We start from the raw sequence: 14,843 nt of genomic DNA on the forward strand, positions 1-14,843 counted from the left end.
AGCTGTCATTAAACTGCTGCCGTGGGTGGGTGGGGGTTTGAACCAACTGACAGTATCACAGCCTCACCTGACATTCTCGTAGCGGTGGATGTAGATTCTGTGAAACTGATGCTGGAGGTGTTCATCCTCTACATTTGTCATGTCGTTGATCATTTCCAAAACTACAAAACGTGGCAGGACTGATAACACCAGTCTCTCCTGTGGAGGCAGAAAAGTAAAGAATATTAGTCATCTAAAAACTTTTATGTACCTGTAACCAGCCTCAGCTCTTAATGTTAGTGGTAAAGACTGGGTGATACAGATGTATTTTATCAGTGCACTAATTACCTTGTGGACCAGTAAATCAAAGGTCTAGACCCGCTACAGGAGAAAGGGATTGAGTGACAGAATAAAGGACTCACACAACCACTAGGTAAGTTTAAGCGTGTTGTATTGACTTGATCAGAAGAGAACACATGAGATTACACAACAGTTTATAAAATAAATCCCCAGATCATTGAAAAGATCACAGTCCTTTGGTTGGTTGGCTCGCCACAGCCACTAAGATTCAGATTCACCTCCACCTTACAAAACAGGAGGAATCCCAGCAGAAGAAGTCTTCATGCAGATCTTGAAACCAGGGGACCATTCAAAGAAAAGAAGCAGGAAAAGAAAAGACCAGGCCAGAGGCTCAAACATTATATATACACACATCCTCCGGCACAAATGCAGATCACACGGCTCTCATCGGTCGAGATTTCAGTTTTCCCACGTTTCCTTTGCAGAATACACGGTTTGCTAATCAATCCACAGCAAGGAAAAAAAGGATTTGACTCTCTGCGCCAATTAAAGCAGGGATAAGACAAAATATCTTGCACAAAAAATATCTGCAGCAAAAAGTCAGCATGTAGCCGCCTCAACACGATGACACGTACACCCTGACGGCGTCTGATTGGTTAAGTACCATCAGGTGAACCCCTCATGTCACCTGAATCTTGTACACTTTGAGGAAGGCACATTCACCACACTTTGAAATGTAATAAAACACCCTTTTTTGACAGATATAAATGAAATTTGTGTACATCAATATTTTTTCCTATTTATTAAGATATTTAAGATTTTAAATCATTTATCCTATTTATTCATCTGCCACATAAACATATGAATTTATTTATTTCACTAATAAACTGGTAACCGGACTTCTAATAAGGGCCTAGTAACCTTGGTTACATACCGCCTCGTGGTTGTATCCCTCCACCAACCAGCCAAGTCACAGGAAATATAGTCACAGTCTCAGCCTCCCTGAGTTACCGTGTTGGATAATGACCAGACATGCTTTTGCTGAACATTATGATGTCACAGTGAAATTGACCTTTGACCTTTTGGATACAAAATGTCATCTTTTCACTTTTTCCTTATAGACATTTGACTTAAATTGTGTCATAATTAGTCTATGTATTTGTGAGTTCATGTGTTTTGTGAGGTCACAGTGACGTTGACCTTTGACCTTTGATCACCAAAGTCTAATCAGTTCATCCTTGGGTCCTGGTGAATGTTTGTGTAAAATTTGAAGAAGTTCCATCGAGGCGTTACTGAGATATCATGTCCACAAGAATGGGACGGATGGAGGGACAACCTGAAGACATAATAACAAAATAAAAAACATAATCGGGGGTTTGGCTTTACTGTAAAAATCTCAGCTTATCAGGTCATTTTTTTGTCTGTTTAAAGTCCTAAAGCTCAGATTCTCTATAAAAACTGAGTGAATTTACCGCTGATGAAATGTTCTAGCTGACACAAATCAACACCAGGAATTCTTTCTAGGATCAAGTGTAATCTGCCTTTTTCTTCTTCTCCTTCTTTCAGCTCTAGAAAAAAACAAGCTGAAATCATCTTATCACAGTCTTCCTTCTCTTCTTTTAAAGTAAACAAGCCTCTCAGGGCTCAAATATATGAAAATTTAAGTGATAAGATCCTTAAATAAGACCTAAGTTCAACAAACGTTTCAGAGTTCCATGTTGTACAGTGAATAAGAAAACATCGAGATTAAGGCCAAAGAGGAATTAAATCGAGACACAAGTCAGAAAGTATTAGACAGGCAAACACAAGTCAAGCTTGTAAGCTCGCAAAAAGAAATGACATAAAGGTCTGTCTGTAAGAAATAAATGAAAAAAAGACTGCCAGCCTAAGTTTCTCCAGCAGGATCGCGCAAAGCCTCCAGGCCCACAGCAACAACACAAGGAACACAGTTCTAGTCCTGTGGTGGGGTTTTTTTTTTTTTTTGTCACTTGGCGAAAGCAGAAACAGATTTGTAGTGGGAGAGATGCAGCATCCCTCTGTGTGTGTGTGTGTGTGTGTGTGTGTGTGTGATTTTTTTTTTTTGTCCTCTGGGATCTGCTCCGACACCAAGCAACTGTCTCCTTCAGCTACTGAATACATGAAAACCAAGACCCACGATTCTCCACCCAGAAATCATGTAAAGTTATTTCAGGGAGAATCTTACACTACGATTCTACGATTTCAGGCACCCCTAAAGTGGAGCGTACCATTTCACCCTGGAGAGAAAGTTAATCGCTCATGAAAAGAAGGTAAAAAGATCAATTAAATAGATATTAATAGATATTATTAATATTAATAGATTTCAAAGGGAAGAAAAACAGATAAAACAATCAGGTATATAAAAACCAATACAGAGCAATTCGAAGGGAAATAAAACAATTCAAGGGAAAGTAAAAGCAGGAAAAACTCTCTGATACAAGTATGTTTTAAGAAGAGTCTCAAAACCATAACCAGTTAGTTTTAGGCTTCAAAATTCATAAAGTGGTGTTCATTAGTGGAGATGATGCTGCTGAACCAAAGCTGTCAGGATCATAAACTGTTGTTTGTCACAGTTTATTTTCTCTAATAATTCAAAAGACAATATAAAAACCCCATCTGGCTTTTTGTTGAGGGAACCAGGGCGGCTCTAACATCTGGGTTAGCCTACAGAAATACATCATCCCTGCAGCACTATTTCCACTGGAAACAAGAGAGCATATGGAACCCAAAAGACAGACCTAAATCTTAAAGACATTAAATCAACTTTTCAAGGAATTAAGGTGATTTAATGTTTTTTTTTCTCTAGTTTAAGAAGTAAAAATGTGGTAGCTCCATTATTCCAAACTGCTTTTGTAAAGACAGACGGAGATTTGATTTTAAATTCTAGTGGAGCATCCAATTTTTGCTGCGTATTAAAAACAATACTAACTTGCATTTGCTAAAGAACAAATTTTGTAATATACTATATTTTTCTTCTTATCATCAGAACTAAACCAACAATGATTGTTGAGCTTTCTACTGGGGTTATAGTCATTATATGCTGTGCCTCTCTTTTATTCCTCTGCTCAATGTTAACTGTCTTTTATATGTACTATTCATTATTGTAATAATGTGAGATAAAGTTTGACACGACATTGTGATGCCTTGTGGAAAAAGACTTTCCACTTTATGTGAATGTGCTTCCTCCCTGTTCGGATCATAGAGCAGTTTATCCAGTGAAAAACTAAACGTCCAACCTCCTGTGGACTCAGTGAGGCTGGTGTGAGAGAGAGAAAGAGGGTGAGGGAGGGAGGAGGGACGTGGGTGAGAGACAAACAGAGAGGAGAGAGAGAGGCGCCATCCTCTGCTCCATTCAGTTTTTTTTTGCCATAACAACAACACACCTATGTTCATTCATTAGTGTCAGACTGAAAGTCCAGCGATGCTGTGTCACCACAGTGGAGCCAGGTCTGGACCGGTCCTGGTTCCGAATCCACAGCCGGAGAGTCTGAATAGGAAGCTCAAAGCGAGGTCACACCTCAGACAGATGTTTCCGTCACTGGTAAAGGTGTGTGGCAGCTTGTGATGCAGTGGGTGGAGGACCTGAGCGTGTGACCGTCAGCTGACGGTGTAAACAGTGTGACATGTGTCAGGAGAGCAGGTGTTCTGTCGTTCTGTCCCGGTGTCTGTGCTGGAAAAGTGGAGCGGTGCTTTTTCCGCAAATTAAGGTCCAGACAGACAAACATTCCAGCGGAGCGTCGCTAATGCAAACCGAACACTCCGGGGGTTTGACGGAGATTCACTGCAAGATTTTTTTTTTTTTGTTTTTCTTTTTACACAGACGTCTTGAATTCAGACGGAAAAGTTTGAAGTCAGTTTCCTCTCTTTCTCTCTCTTTCTCTCTCTCTCTTGCTGCTTAAGTTCATTTTAGCAGCTTTGACTTACATTCACAAGAAGACTGAAGGCTTCAGTTTTAAACCTTTAACGTTTCCCGTGAACATCAAGGAGGAATGAGAGCGTAATAACCAGTGCTGTGCATGAGCGCACTCATTTTTGGGTGAACTAAACGTATCCGTTTGCAGCTAATGAACGTGAGCGTCGTTCAGAGTGAGCTAGTGAACCAAAAAGCTGTTTGCCAAGCGCTAAAAAAAAAACCCAACAGAGGTAGAAGAAGAACTGTGTTTTGGTTTTACTGCAGCACACAAGGGTTTACAGCGGCAGGCATGTGTCGAGCGCTGGCAGTACAAACAGCACAGCTACTGCTGCTGCTAAAGTCAGTTCTTATTAACTTTTTTTTGAACAAATCAGTTCAGATTCCAACAGAGAAATCTCACCGCCTGATCTGCATAAACAGACACATCAGTAATAAATCTGAAACGACACATCGAGTTGAAGCATCCGGCCGGTCTTTACATAAAATCTCAGTGAATGGTGATCACAAGAAATCATTAGGAAAGAGTCAGACCATGAAACAACAGCTGTGAAGTTCCTCTTCCTGAGTCAAACTCACAGCACATACACATAAAACATATACTCATTCATAAACTCATTGGTTTTTCTCTCTCTCTATTGTAGTAAACAGTAATTCATGTAGTTTGAGAGTAGTGACTCTGGTGAAGTGTGAACTTGCACAACATTGGATATAACTATCAAAACTCAAAACAGTTCAATATAAACTACTGTATTTTTATTGACATCTATATCTTAAATCTACTTCCATCTTTTATTTACTGGCTTTCCTCCCTGTTACCTTTAATATTTGTACATTAAGTACTTATATTTATACATGGTTATATTTGATATCTTTATAATCTCTTGATAACCTGGGGCACCGACAGAGACGTATTTTTAAGGTGAAAATTTTTTGCAGTGTGGACAGTTGCTGCTGTGTGTGCGTGTGTGTGTGTGTGTGTGTGTGTCTGTGTGTGTGTGTGTGTGTGTGTCTGTGTGTGTCTGTGTGTGTGTGTGTTTGCTCCACTGGACATGGTTTCTGGTTTGGACAGCTGAGAGCCAGGGGACTCTGTGTCAGATTAGCTTTGAAAGTCATTAGCGCAGCTTGATTTAAGCCAGGAGCTGAAGCCCTCCGGCGGCTCACTGACAACTTCTATCTTCATTGGGATCGTGTTGAAGGTTCACTGGAAAACGCTTTGTTCCTTTATCCTGCTTTTATTGATGCTCCTGGTGGTTTTTCAAGTTAAAGTGGCATAAATAAAAAGCTTTTAGGCTAAAATTTAATGTCAGGAAAGAGCTGAGACACAGAGGCAGGTCACTGTGAGAAACCACTTGCACGTTACACACAGTCATTTGATCAGTTTGTATTATAGGAATATAAATTACAGCGGCTTCTTGTCTGCTTTATGTCTGCAGTTCCTGGTCAGACCCTGTCCTCAGATCACCATCACAGTTAGAAAGAAATACACCAGAGTACTCAGAACACACGCACACACACACACACACACACACATACACACACAAACAGACAGAAGGAGGCTCACTGTTCTTACAACATGTTGACAGAAATACCAGGCAGTGATTGATTTACATTAAGACAATCTGCTGGGGGCGGGGCCCGGGCTCCTCGCTCCATTACAACCGTCCCAGCGCTTATCAGAGTCGAATCCTTCCAGGAAACACGATCCCGTAAAAGCTTTCTGCGGCTTCTCAGAGGCTCACCGTCCACTGCTCCACGTAAACAAAGATCTCTGTGTGTCACTGTGTGTGTGTCACTGTGTGTGTGTCACTGTGTGTGTGTCACCGTGAGTGTCAGTTTGACAGTCTAATAGCTCCAATGACTGTTTGTGTGTATACTTCTGCAAGTGCCTGACTCAGACAGTGTATAATGTTTCTATGTGTGTGTGTGTGTGTGTGTGTGTGTGTGTGTGTGTGTGTGTGTCCACTGCACCGATGTACAGTTAGTGTGACAGCACTGGATCGATGCAGTGTCCATGTCTCCTCTCAGCAAGCTCATTAGCGTAGCTGCTTATATTCGGTTCTGTCGACTGAGATCTACGTTGCTTCCTTTATCAAACCTCACAGCTTCATCACACGTTAGCTATGCAGCAATAGTAATTACTAGTAATACTATTAATAGTAATAGTACTTACGAATAGCTCCTTTTAAATAAAATGGGTAAGAAGCTAATTTAAGAAATTAAAAAAAATGAAATGATGAAATAAAATGAAAACATGGATATTTCTACCAAATTTTGTGCCCGTCCATCCTGTACATTTATTAGATATTTCACAGGAAAAGTGAAAATTTCAGGTTTCATATGCTCAACTTTCAAGTTTCCAATGTAAACAAAAATATGTTGGAAAAACAATCAGTGAACACCTTCACAAAAATGACCAATGCATCGTATGAAGCATCAGAGAAGGCACAGGTACAGGCACAGCAGGCAGTTCTGGACTCACCTGTCTCTGATTCTCTGTCTCGAGTCGCAGTCGAGCCTCGATGCAGCGCCGCGTCTCCAGGAAGGCCTGGCGCTGAGCCCGGTCCGACAGGTAACTGATGAATATCCCAGCGGTGTTCATACACAGGAACAACACAGCCTGAGCCGCTACCTGAAAAAACACAGAGGGAGAGAGGGCTCATTTTAAAAACCACGGACAGGAAGCTGAAGCTTTTATGTACCGAGTTTGTTTTAGTTCACAAAGGCCATCTACCAGTGAATACACACTTTCAGATCTCAGAAATACCAAAAGAAACATTTAAGGCTTTAAGACTAGAACTTTAAAATAGTTAATAGTTAGTTAGTTCTTATTTATTTAAAAATAAACCTGCAGCTTCTATCTGGTTACTATGATCAACTTCAGACCAACATGACTGAACACTGTGTGAACAGAGCATCTATCTGTTGACCTCACACTTCATTACTTCATACTGTATGTAGACTCTTTGAATAAAATACAACATCCTGATACTTGGTGTGACATGATGCAAGTTGAAAAGCGTTATCTGACCAGTCACTGTGGCGCGACTACCTTTATGTCAGTGGTAATATAATGCAAGTGTTATTTTTAGCATGATAGCTGAATAAAAAGCCTCCTGTTTAATGTGTTTGCAGATGAGCTGCTTCATTTATCCGCCAGATGATTTGTTGAACATGTGCCTCACGCCTGTTCCCGCAGGTACAAACCGGTGACCTGGTTTGACTGGCTGGCCGACTTGTCTTCTAGGCTGAACACCCTGTCATGAATGATTGTCTTACTTCTAATTCATTTTTGAAGGCATTTGACAAAACACATCAGTCTCATGTGGACATGGACTGGAGATTAAATGACTGAGGGGGAGACGTGCGAACAGCTGGGGTGCCAGCAGATCTGGTCTCCTGGCTTAGAACTTTGTGACATCACAACAAAGCAGTCACTGCTCTCAGCCGTGTCCCAAGCCCCGCCCACCTGGACCCACCATCCAACCTTGCAGGATTTGGTTTCTCTGAGTGTTTACCTGAAATCTGCTATATTTTTATTGGATCACTCAGAAAACAGTCAGTCAATCAGAAGAGAGGCTCAGAGCCTCCTCTCTCCTGATTGGCTCACTGACCTGTTGTTTCTAGAGCTCCAGAGAGAAGCCTGAGAGAGGAGATGTAAAACTACACTGAGATGGTTTTTGGTTGTTAAAACCACAAATATATCTTCTTATGGATCAGCACTTCAAATAAAACACAGAAGAAGAGAAAATATGGAGCTTGTTTGCAGAAGCAGCTTCTAAGAACTGTTCAGACCAAAAATGGGGGAAGTAAATGACGCTGTCTCATAGCATCAAGAACAGTACAGCCCTACGTCTTTCTGAAACTTGAGTATCTGTTCAAAAAAAACAAAACAATGTAAGATAAGATTAAAAATTTACATCAGGGGTGAGTCTGGTGAGTCACTGACAAGTTTTCTACCACTTTGATGACTCAATGAGCCCTGACGTCCACTGAACAGAGACGAGAACATACAGAGGAGATGGGAACATCTGAAACCGGATCAGACAAGGGAAAAAAAGAGCATAAAGAAAGAAAACAGGTCACTGATCCTCATCGAAGGTGTGAATACTGCACAGCTCCTCCATCACATGATCTGCCTGCGGGATAGTAACACTATGAAGAAACTTTCACGCACTGCTAGTAGGTTATATGAATTTAAACGTGATATGTATCAACAGATCAGACTCATCTGTTTTCAGTCATTGAGGATCTACTGAACAAAAATATTCAGTTTGTGTCTATGTCTCTTTTAGCTGGATGACGAGAGGGTTAAATGGGTTTTATGATCCTTACAGGACCAATCTGATGTCAGAATGTAAGGCTGCAGATGTGTTTGGGTTTGTTTTGTGTAGAAAACAGTAGCTGATATTTTGCAGCAACATTAATATTTTTTCTATGACAGTGGAGGCAGATGTTTCAAATCTGTTCAGTCAAACGGAAATGTTTACTTTATAATCAGTGAAGAATTGAATGAAAACAAAACGATTTGATGAAAATCAAACTGTGTCTGTTATTCACTATTCACCCATCCTGATGATCAACACACCTGGGGGTTAATTATTATTATTAACAGTTAGAAAAACACAAGAATATAAACCTGTATCTCCTGTCAGGTGACCCATGTGTTTTCATCTCAATTAAAAATGAGTCATTCGGTTATAATCTTGTAATTCTGATCTTTGACAGAGAGACGTGAATAACAGAGAGCGCTGAGGGCTTACGAATCAATTAGAGAGCAGGAGTTTATATTCTGGAGTAATTTGAGGATATAAATCATTCAAAACAACACAAAAAGTTGTTCCGGGTGCACAATTTAGAGTCTTATTTGTAATCTGAAGGCACAATTTGAAAGATGAGCGTTGAGGTTTTATAATCTTTAGTAAATTCCTGCTTCATAGGTTGTTAAACTTTGTGCTTTGTACTGAAAGTGAAAAAACAGCCTCCCTCCTTCATTCTGTGAAAGACCACTTCATTTATTTCATTTTTTCATTTATTTTTTGTCAGAAAGCAGAACTGATGTAACACTCTGCAACAGCGCCGTCCTCCTCAGCTGCACGAGGGATTTCAACACCACCATCACCGCTGCCGCCCCAGCTGCCTTCCTCCCGCCTGCATGACGCAAGTGTTATAACAGGTTGGCTGAGAGTTCAACACATCTCACAGAGGAAAACCCTCAACCGATTCCAGCCTACTGCTTCACACACACACACACACACACACACACACACACACACACACACACACACAGAGGCCGCCCTTCAAACTAAGACATTGAATTGAACTATTTTTGAGCCAAAATGGTGAAGACTGTTTATCTATGGTGCTCTCGTGTATGGTGTGTGTATGGTGTGTGTATGGTGTGTGTGTGGGTCTGTGTGTGTGTATATGTGTGTATATGTGTGTGTGTGTATGTGGGGGGGGGGGGGTAATTACAGTCGCAGACAAGTCTGGTCAGGCCCTGAGCATCTGCTACCATCTACAGTATCTCTGTCTGTCCCAAAAGGACAGTCTTCAAAATGAGCAGACTTGTACTGTAACTGCAGAGAGCTGATAAACTGGTCGATCAATAAGTCATGATTACCTGCACAGGTGAGGAGATTTCTGGCTTGTAAAACTCATCTTCTGACCTGCACAGGGCCAGATTCTGTTTGGGAATATGCACCACTACAGCACAAAGTTAACTGACATGATAGAAGGCGGTGGGATCCCTGTGTCATGATTCACTCCGAGCACTGTCATTATTTCAATCTTGTGCTTAAATGTGGCGTCGTCCACAAAGCAAGCGTGGGTCAGCCACTGACCAGTACAGAAAAACAGTACATATTACACAGAGAGCACAACAGTCCTTCATATGGACCCAGCAGCTTGTATCTACCCCAGGGTCCAAAGCCATGGTTCACAACCCAACTACTGACCCTACAAAACACAAACAGTACAACTAAAATGGAAAGAGATGAGGAAAAATACAATTAAAAAAGTGCCTTAAATTGTCAGATAAATGCCAGTATCAAATAATAGCCAGCGTTTATAACCAGCACAAACTATATGCATGATGGGTAAAAAAAAAACATATTGCAGCTCACATGGAAAATCCAGCATAATGCACATTTCCACAGCACAGCCTCTCTTCTGATTGGCTGACTCTTTTCTGTGATCCAATTAAAATATAGCAGATTTCAGGTAAACACAAATCCTGCAAGTTTGGATGGTGGGTCCAGGTGTGACTGCTTTGTTGTGACATCACAAAGTTCCAGAAGTCCTGACGGCTTGTTTTAAGGCTCAGTTTCTGAATACAGGCTGTGTGCATTTCTCTGTGGACTGAGGCTTTGATACTTTCACAGTATTAATATAGAACCTAGACCTGATCTATAATCAAACTACACATGGACATCTACCTGTATACTATATGGACCTTTAAGCCAGTCATTTTTTGTTGGTGTGACACAAACACATTATACAGCATCCACCACTTTGGCTGCTACAATATAAAACATTCCTCTACTTCCTGTATTAATCATAAACTGCAGATGTATCCAGTATAAGCGATGCTTCCCAGGCAGCCTGAGCTGTTTAAGATGACAAACACACCACTGGTGACTCAGTGCATTTCAGCCTCGAAAGCTTATAAAACAGCCTGTTTTCTAAAAATATATAAATGCAGAGGCAGGTTTATTATTCCAGAATTTAGCACGGTGATGTTTCCCCTCCTCGCTCCATGTTTCTGCTGGATTTCTGCTCTAATTAGCTATCGCATCCTGAAAATGTGACTTCTGTTTGTCTCACAGGGTTGGTGAAGAGGAATCTGCAGAGTCTAAAGACAGAATGCATCTTTTATAGTTGACTCCTGTGTTATAGAAGTCTCATTATGAGGCACACTGTAAATCAAAGTGATGGTGATTAAATCCTTTTAAAAGCGTGTTATTGCTTCCAGTCTTGTCTACTGTGTTGGTTTTCCTTCTTTTTCTTTTTTTTTTTTAATAAAGATGAAATGCTTGCGCTCTTACACTCGCGGCTGAATTGTGTCAGAGCTGATAAAAACCTCAGACAGACAGTTCAGTGTCCCCTGTCGCTGAGAAAGAGGCTCTGAAGAGCTCTGCCACTGTTTGCCTCTGCAGTAAAATCGCTCCACTGAGAGTACATTTCAAGAGGAAACTAGAATTACCGCCTCGTGGTTGTTTCGCCTCCGCCAACCAATCAAGTTGCAATTTGCATCCATGTCTGTCTAGACTCATATAATAGGATTTTTTTTATATTTTTATTTATATCTAATATAGGGATATATAAATAAAACTGACTTTGGTGAGCTTTGTGCTTCTACTTCTGCTGTGCGTTAACTAGGAATTCTCAAACACGGAGGCTCCGAACACACGACTTCAACCAAAGAAGATTGACACAATCATCACAGTTTCAAGGTTTGCTCCAAACATTACTGTCGCCACTTCAGTATCTGACCACATGTGAAATATGGTCACAACCTCTCCTGTTCCTCAGTTACAGTATAAGTAGTATAAGTTAGTATAGGCCAGAAGTGTAAATTTGAATATGAATAAATTACTTCAAGGTGTTTTGAGATATTGCATTCATGAGAATGAGACACACGGACATGTACGAAACACTTTCATTTCATTTAACAAAATAAGCCAATTTAATGAACGCATCACTGGCAGCAGCGCAAATTGATTTCCACCAATTGAGCAGCCACAGTCAAACAGAGCGGCAATACATGTCCACACAATTAATGTAAACTCATAGAAAAGGAAATAAAAAAATAAAACATAACCAGATTAGGTCAAAACCTAGTATGTGGCTGGACGCCTCATAATTGCATTCTGCCTAGTGTCAGCTGGTTTCAGACATTTGTCTGTTCTCTTCTCTCCTCCTCTCTGTGCTCACATCAGGGCTGCACCTAACCACTATTTGTTTATCGATTAATCTATCGATAATATTTTCGATTAATCAAGCGATTATTTTTGCGATTAATCTAACTACTTAATATAACATTAATCTACCCAAAATAAATTTTAAAATGTCATTTTTAACAGCTTCACATATTTAGAATCAGCATAACCTCAGCTGATAATAAATGTCACTCAATAAAGACTCCAGTACAGTTTAATAGAGGTAAATAGCCAATAAAACAAAACAAAAAAACAAACCTTGAAATTTTCCTGATTTTAATGATAAAAACACTGTAAATCATAATAAAGACGAAAAAATTCAACACAGAAAATTGTATTTATTTGTTTGAGTTGTTCTAGAGGTGATCTGAAGTTTCTATCTTCATATGTTCAGGAGATAAGCTCATTCTCTGGAGCAGTATTTATGGGGGTTTTCTGTCTGGTCCTTGAAAAATCAGCTCCAAGTCCTCCGCTGCACTAAATATGTGACTGTCACATCCTTCTGTCTTTATTCTGCCACTTCAATAAACTCCAAACAACTTCTCCTCACTTTGATATCAGAGTAAAAAGGCACTGCTCCCATTCAGTCTGGGTATAAAACCAAGGCAGGCCAAGCTTCTGAATCAGACACTCTGATTGGCTGATTCGGTCTCGTGACGCTTAACGTCACTGGCAAAGAATGCAGATCAGACTCGATCAGACAGCATGAAATTTGGAAGCCTAAACGCTCCCACGGGCTTCAGAAGGTTAAAACAAACAAATAAACAAACAAAGTGTTGCACTGCAGGACATTATTCACCCACAAAAAATAGCCCAGTCTTAACTGCTAATCTGTGTTTTACAGTCTGATATAAAGTCAGTCTATACTCCCACACTTTAGATGATTGTGGACAAGGTTTATTCGCTTCAGCTTGCTCCTCGCTGGAGTCTATGCTCTGACCAGGCGCAGCCATCTTGTTTCCTCCTTGCAATGCGTCGACCCACCTTACGTATTTACATAATCGATTACATCGATTACGTCGACGCGTCGCCTCAGCCCTAGCTCACATATACAGTATTTTAATACAGCTGAATTCACAATAAAGCTGTTCTCACTGACATGTTTTTCTGTTTCTATTGTCACGACAACAGAGCAAGTTTGAAACAGTGACTAAAACATGGCTCATTAAGACTACATGTTAACCAGCAGTCACTTCAAAGCTGCTGCTAAAATCCTGATTTTATAAGAACAACGTCGTCTGACAACATCGCCAAACACATCAGTTAAAGGCAAACGCTGAGCTGTGGTTTCATCTGTTTACTGTACAATGATCAGACGAAGAGAAAGTTAGAAGCCCGACCTCGTGCTCACAGGGCAAAACTGACAAATCTCTTCTACGGGAAGAAGCTAAAGTTTGTTCAAAAAGTTGCTATATTTGTCGATAGATGCTTTATTGGAAAAAAAAATTAAAAAAGAGTCACCAAAGGATCTGGAAAGTCAGTAAATCTAGCGATAATGACGCTAATTTGGCAACACTTCCTGTGTGCACCAAATCAATTTGAAAGAGCAATAACCAATGGGGAAAGTCCAACATTCAGTCAGTCCGTGACATTCGCATTTATAGGCGAGTATATACAATGTATATCAACTACCGGCCTCAGGCTCTGATGATGGTCCCCGGTCGGCACATCAGTTCATCCCAAACAAACAACATAGTTTTTGTTTTTGTTGTTTGCCTCTCCTGCCCAGTGGGCTAGCTGCTACTGGAGCAGACTGAAACTCAGGAGCTCTGCTGATCACTATAAAATTCACATTAATCTTTTGCATTTACTGATTTTTAATCTTTTGCACTGTACTGAGTGACAGAGTTAGACAGCAGTAGAAAGAATATCGACTGGACTGAAGTGGCCTTGTCTACGTCCCTGTGTAAAAGCTCTGTTTACATCAGTAATATCTGTAAACACGGCAAGTAAACAGGTCAATATAAACTTGTTTCAGTCACACATGCACATGGACATGCTCCCGAAAAATACTGCAGGGACTTTAAGGTTTCGCTCAGTAAGAGCGTTTTAATATCTTCTGACGATGGTGGAGGCGGCCATTAATTCAGTGGAGGCGGCTCGCCTCCGCTCAAAAACTGCTGCAGGAAACCCAGCATGTTAGCAAGAAGGAAAAAATCTCCTAGAGTGTATTTTACATTCAAAACTGAATATGTGTAGGAGTATAAGAGGATTGTTCCTTTAAGCTACATACACACACGCACACACATACACAGCCATCTTTCTCACAGTCTTCTCCCCTGAGGCCCTTCACTGTATCTCACAGACTGAGGAGCCTCCTGGTGCATTACGGTGTATTACTGTGTGTTGTTGTGAATCTCTCCCAGGACGCCATCAGCCCTGATTCAATTTCTTGGTCGCCCCCTGAAGGCCTCTGCTCCTCCCACAGAGACGAAAATTAAAACCCCATAAGCTGCGGCAGCTGTGGCAGCGGCCATGTTGTTTTGGAAAAGAGCAGCGCCCGCTCGCCATAAAGGGCATCCGCACGGAGACCACGGTGCACTCATTAAAGGAAAATGCCACTGATGTAGATGTTTTTAACAAGGCCTCATTAATAGCAGCGGGCCAGGAAGAGGTGCAGCTTTACAAACAGCTACATGGAAAATAATCAGGCAGGGTTAATAATAGTTATAATCATCATAATGTTTCCTATTTGA

General features: G+C 40.8%; 1 protein-coding gene across 2 annotated transcripts in view; it reads right to left on the minus strand.

The window, feature by feature from the left end:
* The window catches only part of adcy8 (adenylate cyclase 8 (brain)), an 89,371-nt gene that overhangs the window by 46,978 nt on the left and 27,550 nt on the right, over positions 1-14,843 (minus strand). For both annotated transcript variants that reach the window (XM_023396720.2, XM_023396719.2), the window contains exons 2-3: positions 6,690-6,839; positions 68-198 (exon numbers count right to left, since the gene is read on the minus strand). In XM_023396720.2, coding sequence (XP_023252488.1) covers positions 68-198; positions 6,690-6,839 — 281 coding nt within the window. The remainder of the gene's footprint in view (positions 1-67; positions 199-6,689; positions 6,840-14,843) is intronic.

Source organism: Seriola lalandi, unplaced genomic scaffold, assembly GCF_002814215.2.
Source record: "Seriola lalandi dorsalis isolate HSWRI2012SDOR001 ecotype SW California unplaced genomic scaffold, Sedor1 jcf7180002054982, whole genome shotgun sequence".
Lineage (NCBI taxonomy): Eukaryota > Metazoa > Chordata > Actinopteri > Carangiformes > Carangidae > Seriola > Seriola lalandi.